Source organism: Petromyzon marinus, chromosome 28 (genome assembly GCF_048934315.1).
Source record: "Petromyzon marinus isolate PM22_M1 ecotype Great Lakes invasive population chromosome 28, UKy_Petmar_22M1.pri1.0, whole genome shotgun sequence".
NCBI lineage: Eukaryota > Metazoa > Chordata > Hyperoartia > Petromyzontiformes > Petromyzontidae > Petromyzon > Petromyzon marinus.
In genome coordinates, this window is record NC_133694.1 from 2732008 (window position 1) to 2747402 (window position 15395).

General features: G+C 51.0%; 1 protein-coding gene across 1 annotated transcript in view; it reads right to left on the bottom strand.

Annotated features, from left to right (window-relative positions):
- LOC116946896 (putative G-protein coupled receptor 162) overlaps positions 1 to 10195 on the bottom strand; it is a 39682-nt gene extending 29487 nt beyond the window's left edge. The window contains exons 1-2 of the mRNA XM_032962146.2: positions 9644 to 10195; positions 446 to 1418 (exon numbers count right to left, since the gene is read on the bottom strand). Coding sequence (XP_032818037.2) covers positions 446 to 1246 — 801 coding nt within the window. The 5' untranslated portion in view covers positions 1247 to 1418; positions 9644 to 10195. The remainder of the gene's footprint in view (positions 1 to 445; positions 1419 to 9643) is intronic.
- Positions 10196 to 15395: the final 5200 nt, after the last annotated feature.

Below are 15395 nucleotides of genomic sequence, written 5' to 3' on the forward strand. Positions count from 1 at the left end.
TGGCCCTCTTTACAAGTCGCCTGTCTTCACGTCCACACGGAAGCCACGTGATTTACAGGAGGCTCGAGTTGATTGAGATGTGGAGATGGAGCGATATATCGATGAACGGGGAGGGATTCAGAGTGGTGGGGTGCACACAGATTGAGGAGGCTTGAGCTGCTCTAGATGTAGAGATATCTGTATCAAAAATGATTAAAAATAAGAAGAGGTTTTACCCTTTCTGGCAAATAAAACAGGAGGTATTAAGATGTTCAAACACCAAATAAATACATTTTGCAAGGCATGTATTGACCACATATACAGACACATACACGCAGGTGCCTATTCAACAAGAGGGATGGCGATTCTGGGGATAATTTAGGACGGGTGGTAACCTTACCACCTCCTCTGCCCCCATCGCCACCACCACTAACCACCAACCACCACCCTTACCGCCCAAACTCACCAGCGTGGGGATGCCGGTGAGACAGTCGTAGAAGAACACGATGACACTAATCAGGTAGGTGGTCTTGAGGGACGTCTGCACCGGCTCGGAGCCGTCGATGGACGACTTGCGCTTGCCCGTGGTGTCCTCCACCACGATGGTGGGCACCGTGATGGTGACCTTCTCGGGCGCGCGGCGGGCCTGGTGTACGCGGCACGCGGTCTGGTAGAGGGTGATGCCCGTGCACGCGATGCCCATGGCTAGGCTGCCGCCCTGCAGCGTGAGGAAGCAGGCGCCGAAGCCGAGGCCGATCTTGGTGATGAGGAAGTGGCACTCGCGCGCGTAGTAGCGCTCGGTCGTGTCGTGCCAGCCGACGGCGGGCAGCGTGGACAGGATGAAGGACACGGTCCAGATGCCCATGATGGCCTGCACCGCCTGCTTGCGCGTGTTGCTCAGCCGGTAGTTGACGGGCCAGCGCACCATCCACATGCGGTGGTAGGCGAGCGACGACACGGTGAAGCAGGTGGCGAGCGCCAGGGTGTAGAAGCTGGACACGAACACCTTGCAGAGGCCCTCGGTCCACTCGTAGTCCGATGAGCTGCGTCGCATGTTCACCACGGCGTACATGAGCAGGGGGATGGTGGCGGTGAGGGCGTGCGTGCCGGCCAGGGTGCACAGGAGGAACTCGAGCGCCTTCCATTTCTGCTGCTTGGCCGACACGCTGAGGATGCCCCAGACGTTGGCGACGAGGGCCGCCAGCGAGCAGACGAGCCACGCCAGGGAGTTCTCGCGCAGGAAGAGCGCCTCGCCATCGCCGCTCATCGTTCACGCGCCCGCCGCGTGCGGCTCCCGGGCCCTCGTGCCACCGCGCCACGCGCTCGGGCGGTCGCTGGGCCGGAGGTGCTGCCGGGCCCCCGGCCGCATGGTCCACGGGCGACGCCGGATCAAAGGGCCCCCCTCCCCCCCTGCCTGGAGCGGTGCGGCCGCTGGCGAGCTGCGGGAAAACACAGAAGGCGGCGTCGCAATGCGAGGCAGCGCGCGGGGGACACATTTAACGCGGCTCAGCGGTCAAAGTTCATTTGAATTAACGAGTGATTTTTAAGGGGTTCGCGGCCACGTTCTCCGTTATGTCAGCGTGCTGGGAGCTATGTTGGGTTTCAGTTCCCCGAGAAGGTTCCCTGAGCGGCTCCGAGCAAACGGGAGCGAAGCCGAGCTTCGTCAGAAATGGAATGCGGCTCCGGGCGCGTGGAGCGAAACGTCGGACGTCGTGCCGAGCAACACGCGGTAACGATCAGAAAACGCACCGGAGAGCTGGTAAGGCACGACCGAGCATCTTTATGCAGATTTATAATTGTCATATTTAGTAAGACTGGAGGAATCCGATGAGCTATGCAACTTTTTTTCGCAGATGTCCGGTAGATTTAATAATATTAGTATTTTATTTGTTCACAAAAGCTTCAAGGAGTCTCGAGACCGGAGGGTCCCGGCATATTGGGATGTTGGCCTATTCCTTTGAAGAGTGTGAAATGTTACAGAAAGTATTTGATTTTAAAAACGAAACACTTTATTGTGAATTAAATCAATGATATAAAGTGGTTGGCTTCCTGTGGAAGGAAACTGGGGAAACCGGAGAAAACCCAATGCATACAAGGAGGTAACGAAAGTACGTCGAACTCAAAAGCCCCCCACACTCATCGATTCAAGAATACATTTTCTGTACCACCAACTCCTGGTCACACATCGCAACCTCGATCTTACACAACCTGGTACTAACCAGGCAGTCTCCCATTCAAAACACAAACCAGGCTCAGCACAACAGCTGAGCCTTCACACCGATCTGCTGAGATCGAGTGCGTTCATGGTGCTCCGGTCATATGTAATATTCATGTTTATTATATTTATTGCAGCATACCTTTATACTTACATTCTCAACGCAGCACTTGTACGTGGCTGGAGAGAGTTACAATGGTAAAGTAACTCGTCGTTTATATCTTTTGAAGACTCTGAACGCCATGCGCATAGAGTACGTTAATGACTCTGTAGGGCACATCGAGCGGTAGGGCTCACGTTGTTTTACAATCGCTCTGAACCCGACCTCCGACGGCCGGCTCCGTTATCCGACGGTGACTCACTCACTCTTAATGGCGGATAAATTATAATGGTGATGATGCCGCCGTCGCCGAGGAGGAGGATGAGGAGGATGAGGAGGCAAAACTAAATTCTGATCGCCCTCGTGGCAGGAGAGCCCACGAGCGTGTTGCGTGCGCTGCAACAGGCGATTCCGGCGAGGGTTTGGGCGAATAGGGGTTCTGTTAACGCGTGGGCCCCAGTAGATGCCACGAATAGACGGCGCACGAATGTGTGTTTTGCTTTTACGAGTGACCCCATTGCGAAGTCCTTTTTGTGCGATGCCGAGGCTGAGCCGAGAATGGGGGGGGGGGGGGGGGGGGGGTAGGTCACACGGCAGAGTCGATTTTATTTGGCATTCGTTCATCGTGCAGGAATTATCGTCAGTCAGTCATGTTCGATCTATTGCTGAGTTGACCCCGATCTCCGCCCCCCCCCCCCGAAGTTGCCGTTATCTCTCGCGGTCTTGCCGCAAAGAGTTACGGTCCACCTTAGCGCGTGCACGCGAGGCTGTTTTCACGATAGCTCCATCCCTGTGGTGGACGTCCTGCCCTGGCGCCTTCGCCCAACCTTGGCTGCCCGCCCGTCGTCATGTTTCACCATCGGCCGTCATTCTTTCGAGCCACGAAGCGTCCTGCCCAATCCCACTTTTATATTTTTTTGCAAGCCACCATCGATGCGTTTCACGCCTGTGTACGGCCTCAAAATTCTGCTTCACCGAACACGAAACATGTGGATTCAAAACCATTTTCACCGAGATTATAAATGAAGGTGTGGCATGACACGCGTGGGACTGCATTCTGAGCAGAGCGATGCTTTTCACTTTCTAAAAAGGATCAACCCGCACTAACCAGCGTGGAGAAGTATGGTCAGATAAATGGACATGACGTGGGGAGACCTTCACCCTGCAACACACTTACACAACATACTCTTTGGTTCTATTCGGTAAAGTCACGTAAAAAAAACAACAATAAATCACGACGTTTCGGCCACAACACAAGTGGCCTTCATCAGGTGAAGGGACCGGACTGTCCAGAGGACAGCGTTGGAGTGAAGACACAAGCCTGTACATTATTGCATTATTATTTCAATCTAGCAGCACTTATGCAGTCCAGTATATACCTTACCGTGTGTCTGTGTGGACCAAATCGCTCATAATGCGTGCGATCTCATCACATGATAATAGGGTTTTCCCCTTTTTGTTCTGGCAACAAAACAGGTGTTAAGATGTTAAAACACCAAACTGAAACCTTTAACAAGGAATCATGTCTGCATTAACCACAATGCTTGTGGTCAGAATGCAAACAAAAACATACTCTGATAATATATGTGGCATTGTCCTTGAAACTGATTGGTCCACACCAGAGACAGCTTTCTTTGTTGCCAGAAAAAAAGGGGAAAAACCCTCTTATCATATTTGGTCCCGTGATGTAGATCTCATCACATCTCGTGCAATTGCGAAGCTAAAGTGTGGGTAGTGCTTGGATGGCCGACCACCGTGCAGAAACAGGGTTTCCATCGTCTCTTGCTATGCGGTGGGCAGCAGATACTCAGTTGTGGTCAAATCCATTTTTATGTTGTACTGTACTTCTCTGCACCCGCGTTTATATTCCTTGCCTTCACCAACTCGCCATGACCAGTGTGGTGAAACATGATCACTCGAATAGCACGGGGCGTGAAAGGGGCCTCCATCCAGCAGTAGATTAACACCAGGGCTGTGCGTCACGTGTTAGATATGCATGATTGATAACGCAGCGTGCACTGCACCCACAGCCTAGGGATATGTGGAAGCATGATGATGATGAAAGAAGGTTTTCTTACATCTTGGATAATTATTGAGTCGAACGGCCACCGTCAGCCAAATTAGCCGCCTTTCAGATTGCCATTAGAGAAACATTTCCGAAGTGCCCTTGAGAACATTAACGATGGTTATTAATTGGAGAAAAATAAAAACGGCGAAACAAATAAAGGTGATGTTGAGGGCCAGGAGGCGTCACGTGAACCTTCCGAACGGCGAGAGACGGAATTAACTCCCTTGGAGTGGAGACTGAGAGAGGGGGAGCGGAGAGACGGTGGAGAGAGACAGAGAGATAGAGAGACAGAGATAGAGAGACAGAGACACAGAGACAGAGACGACGCCACGGAGGTCACGGCTGGATAGGTGCGCCTCGCCCGAGGAGGGAATGGAAGCGATTTGCACTGGGGGTAGAGGCGTTATGTCCCCTTCCGGCAGTTGGAAGTTAAAGGCCGACGGTAACAGCAAGAGGTAGTTAATTAATCATCATCATTATCATCATTATTATTGTTGTTATTATGTACAGCTTTGTTGTCAGTCTACGGCTGGATCGAGGGTCTCCTGCGCACGCTGTGTGTGGCTCGTCGGGGCTCGTTGTGTGGCGGTCAGCGGGAGGAGAGGAGCCTCGCGGATCGGCTCGGATTTCACTCCTGGTAGCTGCGGCCGTGCATCGTGCTGGGGTTCACCGCCGGGTTCATATTGCAGCACGCTAACCACTGCACCACCGCTTCACCATCCACCCCCCCCCCCCCAAGTCATTACTGTTTTTGTATGTATTCGATTAAACTAATACGCAGTACACACTGATAAAATGGATGTTGGGAATGTCTCTAAGGAGAGGGAGCATGAATGAAGAAGATCGAGTCTTCAGCGGGGATTGATCATCTTCTCAAGTTCGCGGAGGCGAGGCTCGGATGGTCCGGGCACGTGTTGACGAGAGAACAAGAAGATGCAGTGCTCGCAGGCTCTGGAGATTAGAGACCCGTAGACAAATACAGAGACTCATAGACTCGCATAGAGAACCGTAGACTTGACAAAAGACCATAGACTCACGCAGCGACCCATGGACTCACGCAGAGAGCCATAGACTTTACACAGAGTCCCATATATTCAAGAGAGCCGTAGACTCACGCAGAGATGCATAGACTCACGCAGTGACACGTAGACTCACGCAGAGACCCATGGACTCACGCAGAGAGCCATAGACTCACACAGAGTCCCATAGACTCAAGATAGCCATAGACTCACGCAGAGACCCATGGACTCACGCAGAGAGCCATAGACTCACACAGAGTCCCATAGACTCAAGAGAGCCATAGACTCACGCAGAGACCCATGGACTCACGCAGAGAGCCATAGACTCACACAGAGTCCCATAGACTCAAGAGAGCCATAGACTCACACAGAGTCCCATAGACTCAAGAGAGCCATAGACTCACACAGAGTCCCATAGACTCAAGAGAGCCATCGACTCACGCAGAGACCCATGGACCCACGCAGAGATTCGTAGATTAGAAGGGCTGTGGAGGCGCCACTCGTGCAACGCACAAAGGAGTGGAGGGTGACCGAGGGGGGATGGGAACGAGGTACGAGGATCGTCGTGGATGTGACGAGGGAAGAGGCATCGAAATGAAGCTCGTGGAGAAATACAATCTAAGACGCCGAACCCACGAGGGATTCATGGAACTTTTGAATAATAATAATAACCATAGTACTGTACGCGTGCTGCGCAATAGTAAAAATTGATTGTACTGCGGTGACCACGTGCACGGGCTCCGCTCTCTCTCTCTCTCTCTCCCTCGAGTGTCCTTAGCATTGGCTGCGAGACGCTCGCTATTGACATGCAGCGCTCTCGGCCAGAAAGGCTGTCTTGTCAGTGTGTTGTGTGTGTGTCTGTGCGTGTGTCTGTGCGTGCGTCTGTGCGTGTGTTGTGTGTGTGTGTCTGTGTGTGTGTGTCTATGTGTGTGTCTGTGCGTGTGTGTGCGTGCGGTGGTGGAGCGGTTAGCGCTACGCTGCGCTATGAACGTGGCGACCCGGGTTCGATTCCCGCTCACGGCCAACACCAGTGACGATTATCTGAACCAGTCCTGGGCCTCCCCTAGGTCGGCTCAGCCTCAAATGAGTACCTGCTGCGGTGTGTAAACATCGCCACTGGGGAGACAAAGGCGGTCGAGCGTGGTGCTGGCTACCCACGCCCTCGTGTACCGTTCCGACCTTCAAAGGTGCTTGCTAGCAGCACTTGCCCACTGCAGTCTGTTACAGCCTATACGGGGGATCTTTGCCTTCATTACAGGGTGGGGAGCGGTAGTGTAGCGGTTAGCGCGCTGCGCTACGAACTCGGCAGAGACCCGAATTTATTTCCCACTCAAGGCCACCAACACCAGTGACGATTATATGAACTGGTCCTGGGCCTGCCCTAGGTCGACTCGGCCTCAAATTAGTACCTGGTGCGCTTTGTAAACATCGGAACGGGGGAGATAAAGGCGGCTGGCCGTGGTGCTGGCCACCCACCCCCTTTTGTGCCGTGCCGGCCTTCATAGGTGCTCGCTAGCTAACAGCACTTGCTCCAAAAGTCTGTTTAGGCTATAGGGGGATCTTTGTCTTTGTGTGTTACAGGAGGTGCCGTGGTCATCATACTCAACCCGGCGAACCGAGCTCGATTTCCGCACACAAACCAGGACCCAAGATCGGTTTGGACCGATCTTTGGCCGTCCCCTAGGTCGACTCGGCCTCAAATGGGTAGTTGGGTGTGGTGAGATATATAAAACGTCGGGACTTGGGAGACAGCATTTGCCCAACAGCCTTTTAAATGCCATGGGGGGAGGGGGGGTGTTTGTCTATGTGTCGTGTGCAGGGTGGGTTAGGAGGTTGCTGAATTCATCAGGTGCAGCAACAGCTGCGCGTTTGAGTTCCGCTTGCAGTGTTTACCCACAACGGATATTTTTAGATTCGCATTACTCAGTGCGGTGATGGTTTAGCTCCATAACGCTCGGGGCACTCGCAGCTTGTTGTCCACCCAACAGCATAGATGGACAAAGCACAGCCGATCGGTGCGGTGGGGGTAAAATGTGGGTACTCCCACCCCTTACAATACGTCTGGCCATCGTGGATGAGTCCGCCAAACGACGACGACTCGTGTGTGGGTGGCCCTTCCACCAGCGCCGGCGTGAGCAAGTCATTGCAGGGCTGCGCATTTGACTTCCACTGCACTCGCCGCGCATAGGATGCGCACCACTGATTAACACGACGGAATAAGCGAGACGCGAGCGTGCGCTCGATTATGCAGCACACACTGAATGTGAGACGGCCCGCGGCTGCGTCTCAGCAGGGTCTGTCTGGGTCGGTAACCAGTCAAGTGTCACTCACCGACTACTCCCGGGCTACTGGCACCTCGGCACACCACGTTCAGTATACCTCTCGCTCTGGCTGCGGCTTCTGGCCAGGTGCTAATGACTGCAGTGGACTAGCGACCCTGATCATATGGAGCAATAGCCTTGAATGTAGCTAGCACGTGTAATGTACTACTTTGTAATATTTAAAGTACTGCATTGTGTGTATTGTAAACTCAAACGTACCATATACACATGCACAATTATAATATAATGATTCAATTATTTTAATTAGGTATTTAATTACGACTTACCTTTGGCCTATGTGCTGTAAAGGAGGGCCATTGCCCGAAACGTCACCTATTATACATTTTTTTACATTTTAAAAGCACAGTGTTATTGACGAATATGTTTAGGTTGTTTTAGTTGTAACGTACAAATGTATACTCTACATTATTGCAATGCATGATATTACGGTATAAATTATATGGGTGTAAGAATACACAAGAATGGTTACAATGCATCGCTTCCATGTGCATGCAAAGACACAGATCCCCCATACAGCCTTTTAACAGACTGTTGGGGCAAGTGCTGTTCGCGAGCACCTATGAAGGCCGGCAGGGTGCACAAATGTGCGGGGTGGAGGTGGTTGGCCAGCACCACGCCCGACCGCCTTTGTCTTCCCAGTGGCAATGTTTACACCAGATATTCATTTGAGGCATGCATACACACACGTATGTATCCTGTGTATGTGTGTGTGCGTGCAATGCGTTAATGTACATTCTATACACACATTCTCTACATGCACGCAGTCCTATACAGATTGAATAGTGTAAGTGAATACCACCAAGTGGCGTCTCACTTCACAGCTGCACGTCGGCAACCATGCACGCCTCTGTACAATAAAGAATCATATGGCAATGCTGCGATGATTAACGCTCACCATTCTTGCAGAGTATACACACACAGACGCGCATGTAAAACTGTGGGAGTGAGACATCCTCGCAGTTTATACGCGCATGACCACACACACATACACATCTCTGTGGAATAAAAATCACATTGGCTGTCATGGTTACACTGATAACCATTCTTGCGGGCTATTGGGCATCTCACGTGCAACCTTGCAGACAAAGGTAAAGATCCCGCTTGTATAGCCTCAACAAACTGTAGGGGCAAGTACTGTTAGCGAGTACCTCTATGAATGCCGGCACGGCACACGAAGGAGTGGCTGGCCGCCTTTGTCTCCCTAGTGCAGATGTTCACACATCTGCACCAGGTACTCATTTGAGGCTGAGTCGACCTAGGGGAGGCCCAGGACCGGTTCAGACAATCGTCGCTGGTGTTGGCCGTGAGCGTGAGTCGAACTCGGGAGGCCGGGTTCTTATCAGCGCTCCCCGACATTGCAGACACACAGACGCGGATACACAGAGCAACAGAAAATAATTATAATTTGAATTCCACCACTCATCCCCTTGGCTACCATGCAGCGGGTACTATTAATACACCAACCCAGTGCAACAAAGGTGTGAACTGCTTGGCAGCAAATAAGCCACACACACCGCCCCTTATTACGAGCAGCGATGTTGCACTGCAAAGACAAAGATCCCCCGTATAGCCTCCAAAGGCGGTCGGGGGGCAAGTGCTGTTAGCGGGTAGCACCTATGAAAGCCGACCCGGCGCACGACAGGCGATTTGGCGTGGATCAGTAGTGCCTTTGTCTTCCCAGTGCCGATGTTCACGCACATAGCACTGAGGTGTTCGTTTTAGGCTAAGTCGACCCGGGGGAGGCCCAGTACCGTTTCAGATAGAATCATCACCGCTGTTGGCCGTGAGCAGGAATCGAACTCGCGTCGCCGGTTTCGTACGGTCAGCGCGCTAACCACTGCGCCACCGCTCCCCACCACGTGCACGGGGATTGACCAGGCTTCTCGCCTGCTTAGGCTCGTGGTGACCGTATCACCTTACCTTCAGCAGGAGCGGTCCTGCGCCTCCTGTTGTCCCTCTTTGCTGAACCTTCCACGAGACAGAGGCATCTGCCGTGAACTGTCACTGACAGCAACCCCACGACCAAGCGCCGATGCTGCTGCTGCTGCTATTCTAGCTGCTGAACATAACGCTGATAATGATTGTTTCAACTGCTGATTATGATGATGGTGTTGCTGATGGTTGCTGCTACTGCTGCTGCTGATACCCCTGCTTCTTGTATTGCCGCTGCTGCTGATGATGCTGCTGCTGATGCTGCCGATGGCGTGGATGATATCACTGCTGTCACAGCTTCAGCTGATATTGCTGCGGCTGCTGCAGATGAAAACAGTGATAACTGCTGCTACTGCTTCTACAGCTGATCAGTGTGGATCAATGCATTAAGCTTCACTCGAGTGTGCGTGTCTCTGTATATTTGTGTGTGTGAGAGAGAGCGCTGCAAGAAGCTTCCATCAGTAGAGGCGTCTGGGTTCTTCTCTCGCACATCACAATGAGCCCGTGTTTCTCTCTCTCTCTATCTCGCTCTCCCCCGATCGCTCTCCCCCCTCCCACTCTCTCTCTCTCTCTCGCTCTCATTTCCCTTCTTATTTTTATTCTGACGCTGCCTCCATCTCTTACTACAGGGGGCAGCGCAGTCATGTCTACGATCGCGCGAACCCAGGCGCGGTGGTTCAAAGCTGAGTACCAGAAAATATTCCGCCCCAACTGTCGAGGAGGAGGAGGAGGAGATAGGGTCACGGTTGGTTTGTGGCCACCCCGGAAAATATTCCACGAGGAATTAAACTCCCCCTACGGTTATGATAGTCACATATGCGCCTGTATTTATGTATATACTTTAACCGTGTCAAAATCCGCTTCAGAAGCGTTACTGCTCTAGCTGTGCCCATCTGCCTATAAAGAGGGGGGGCGGGCGGGGGAGGGGCGCAAAAAGGGGGGGGGGTCACGTTAACTCGTAAAGATGACCCAGTTTTTTTTTTAAATCGATTTTAATACGACGTGTTGCTGCTATTCGGGACTTTGCTCAATACAAATCCGATGATTTGGTGATGCTGCTGCTGCGTTGGCAGCGGAGCACAAAGCAGAATTAACAATTTAACTCATTTTTAAATAACAACGCTGTGTGTGGTCTTAAAAGGGAAACAGTGTATAGTTGTGACCTGACGTTTTGGCTAATGAGACGTGACGAAATCAGATCTGACACATTCCATTGGATTTTGCTACCGCGAAAATATTTAAGTATTCGTACTTATCTTGCATACATCTGAAGTGTGGATGTTGTGATATACTGCGTATATATAAATAAATATATCAGTTCGTCAATAAATACATTCAAAAATTCAAAACGGATGCACACAATCATATTTGAATATTTTTACGGACATTTTTGCTGCAGAAACAAAATACTCTCAATTTACAAAACAAAAAACCTTGTAGGAGCCGCTTTACTTGAAGCGCGCAGATCCTCCGCATGTCGCCCTCCCCTCCCCTCCCCACCCCCCGTAAAGTAAAGAAGAAAACGACGAGATACGTGCCATGCCGTGTCGTGCCATGCCGTGCCACGCCGTGCCACACCGTTTCATGCCGTGCCGTGCCACGCCGTGCCGTACTATGCCGTGCCATGCCGTGCCATGCCATGCCGTGCCATTCCGTGCCATGCCGTGCCACGCGTGCCATGCCGTACCACGCCATGTCGTGCCGTTCCGTGCCATGCCGTGCCACGCCGTGTCGTGTCGTTCCGTGCCATGCCGTGTCATGCCGTTCCGTGCCATGCCGTGCCGGCTGAACGATGACTCAGAGCTACGGCGGTGACAATGGAAGGAGCACAACAAGTGGGTTCTAATTTTATCGACGATGTGTAATTATAATTATACGCACCCAATTTTTGTTCAATTCAAAATGGGCGCCTACTTTTTATACATAAAAAAAATGAAAATAACACATCAGTGGGCGTGGATAATTATTTATATAGATATAAACATACATACGTACAGTGTCACAATTATCCAAAACCGTACGGGGCCTTCATGAAACCTGCATGCCACAAGCAAAGAAACATCACTGATGCGATAACTCTGGAACATTACCGGCGATTTTTTTTTCACTCGCATCGTTCCTCATTTTTATTCAGCATCGTTTTTGTCTGTACAAGCAGAGCAAAGGTGCGACCCTGCAACCGCGTGCTGTTCGCCACTGCAGGAGGAAGGGATGAAGTTATAGAGAACTCTCCTACCAAGATTTCATTTGGGCCTCCTTCTGGAACATCACGATAATGGACATCAGCCGGCCGTGTGCGTGTTAAATGTAATGCAGTGATCCGGATTAACTTTTGGGGCATTTTTAGTAATTCACCCTCCAGTTTTAACACGATATGAGTAAAAAAAAAGTATTTCCAGAGGATAAGAAAAAACATCCCACACAAATTCTGAAAATTCCTGAATAATTTCGATAAACATTGTGCGACTCTTTAATGCCAACTTAACGTGAGTACGCATTAATAGCTCCGAGCTCCATATTTTAGCTGCAGTGTTACTTTGAACTTACTGTCGTGGCCAACTCAAGCTGTGCACCTATATTGATACGCCTATTTTTCCGCATAATATTTTTAAAGTAATGCGTAATTCATGTCGAATGCGTATAATGCCCGGTTGGCAGCTTATCTCTCGGGCCGTGTGTGTGCCAGGATTAGTCACATGGCAGTCAGTAAGAGTACTGCAGTCCTTTTTTAAATCAAGGTTTCTGAGCCACAGGCCCAACAATGCCAAGCAGCCAGCAACCATCAGCACTGTCGAAGGTGTAGTAGGTAAGAGTCATTGTAGTAGCTTTCTGGATTTACGCAAGGTGGGGGGGAGGCAGGGAGGAGAGAGACGATGGGATGGGATTCTACAGTCGAGCAGTGCGAGAGAAGAAGCATAAAGAATAGTTTATTTTATTCATACGTGACTTTACCGAAAGAACCAAAGAGTATAACGAATAGTGTTGAGACCTGTGGTGTGGCGAGTGGGTGGGTGGCTGAGTGAGTGGCTGAGTAAGTGGGCGTGTGAGTGGGTGAGTTAGTGAGCAGTTGTGATCTGCAGTGTGGTAAATCTTCATTCGTTTGGCTGATGTAGATGCAGAACAACAACTGCGGTCTGTTCTGGATGATCACAGTCGCACACTGGAGAGTTTTTAATCTTCCATTTGTGCATCAGGCATCTACTGCCATGGTTTGTGCGGACGCAGTTTAGGGTGCCCACTTTGATCTCCGTGGAAGATCAAACCCAGGGATGTGGTAAATGAACAGAGTATACGGTTTAAACGAAGCAAACATTCTGATAGATAGACCGAGTCCTCGACGTGGGTGGAGGAATCTGTAACGTTGACGGGAATAGCAACCATGGTGGCAGCGATAGAAGAATGAGAAGGCGGTGGGCGAACGGTCGTCAGTGAGCCAACTCCTGGCGTGAATCGGTAAGCGCTGGGACCACCGAGGGGTAAAGTGCGCGCACTCCCAACACATTCAAAGACATGCTGGCACGTTTGGAAGAGTAGGCCAAATTCCCTCTGTAGCACTCAAGCACCTTACGCCAGCAGTCACGTGAGCAAGTGATTGCAGGACCGCGCCTTTGTCTCTGAGTGAACGAGCAACCCTTGGGCAAGAGTTAAATAAATGAAAAACGCTCTGAGAATAGATTAACTTCTAATGATCACGGCTGGAAGACCCCCCTCCCCAATCATTTGAAGGAGGAGGTGAGACTCGATGCTAGCCGAGCATTTTTCAGCTGTGAGCTTCACAATTTACAGAGGCGAGTTGAGTTTATTACTGCCAGAGGAGTCCCGGTGAGCTATGCAGCTATAAACGTGGGATTCCTGCGTTTATCAGTCGATGTTACGTCAAGCAAACATCGTTTCAAAACGTTGTTTGCTTGACGTTCCACCTGTTCCGTCAACCAACGTGTCGTACTTACGGTTAAGTCTACGATTTGTGTCTCGGTACTTTTTTTTGGGACTAAATTTCACAGTTGAGGTGCGTGGAAAAAAAACCCAACTCACCAACAATTCACGGGAAAGGTCACGGAACAAGGTAGGGCATTCCCCACCACACCCGGCCGCCTTTGTCTCCCCTAGTGGTAATGTTTACAGACCGCACCAGGTCCTCATTTGAGGCTGAGTCCACCTAGGGGAGACACAGGAACCCGTTCAGATAATCGTCACCGGTGTTTGCCGTGAGCGGAAATCGAACCCGGGGCGCCCGGGTTCGTAGCGGCTAACCGCTGCGCCACCGCTCCCCGCGCCACCGTAGACTCGCGCGCGCGCACAGCAGCACACACGCAGACAAGACCGCTTATCTCACTGTACCTGGACACGGAGGTGGCTAATAATATAAAACCGTGCCACGGTTCTTTCCCCCCCACCCTTCCCCCCACTTTTTTTTTTCACCGTCGCTGAAGCGCGGACAAAATGAATCCGAGAAGCGTCCGGGCGATAAGAGGTGGGGGTGGTGGGAGGGGGGGGGGTTCTTTTTTGTTGCTGAGACTCTAATGAACCCGTCACGTGCTATCGCTCGCGCCGCGTGTGCAATCGTATTTTGGAAGCTCCTCGCGTGCGTGGAATCGCAACCTGGGGTGGGTGGGTGGGGGGTGGTGGCCACGTCGCCCTGCGGATTAAAACTCCTTCCGTGGATATTTGCCCGCGAGAAACGGCGGAGCGAGTGGGGGGGGGGTGGCGGGAATTTTCGCCTCCTCGCGTTTCCATTTGTTTTTGTTTTCCCTTGTTCGCGGGAATCGTTACCGTCATCATCGTCGACATTGTCAGCGGCCATGGTCGATCCACTGCTGGATGAAGAACACCCTCCCACCCCGCGGTGCTGCGATGAATAAGGAAGACAAAGCATGCATATGCGTGGGTTCTGTTTAAGGGTCGACAGCGTGCGTTTGTGTTACAGAACTCGGTAAGCCGATGGGCCGGCGATAAGTGGATTATTATCCAAGCGTGAGGTGTTTTTATATCGCAACAGAGAGAATGTAAATTAGTCGTGGCCTTGTCTACGTTACACCTGCACGCGCGCCCTTCATTAATCCTGCAAAAGCCTCGCTGGCTCGGCGCGAAACGTTGGCGAAGGACTCTGACATCACTCGCCACTAATGTTAGCCGTGGCCGGGATTCAAACTCGGGTTCGTATCACAGCGCGATAACAACTCCACCACCACCACCGAGACGACCAGGATGTCATTCCGCTTGGAGTAGGTCTTCTGAAAAACTTGGACTCCCTGCATTGTTGAGGGATGCGTGAGCCCCACGGTGGCGACGTGTTAATTAAACGTTTTGAATTTTGATTTAAAGCTTTCGTGACTGCAGGGATTCATATTATTGGTTCTTTCGGAAAAGTCACGTAGAAGGGAAACATTAAAATAATAAAAATATGAAACAATAAAATGATCACGGCGTTTCGACTGCAACACAAGCAATCATCATCAGGTGTGAAAACCACAACAAGACATTTTGAAAAAAACGTTTTGGTTTAGCCATATTTGTTTGTTGTAGTACAGAGTGAGACTGATAACTCTAATCTAAATTGTCTTATGCTTGTTATTGTTTGACTTGCATCCCACTGGAATTTTTGCACACAGCGTTGATACACGGTGCTTTTTCTGGAAGACTTTGCTGTTTTTTTCCTGGATTTTTCTGTTGCGCGTAGTCACTTTAAGAAGTTTCTTGTTCATGTTTTTGTTTGTCGCGGTTGCACCCGATTCAAGAG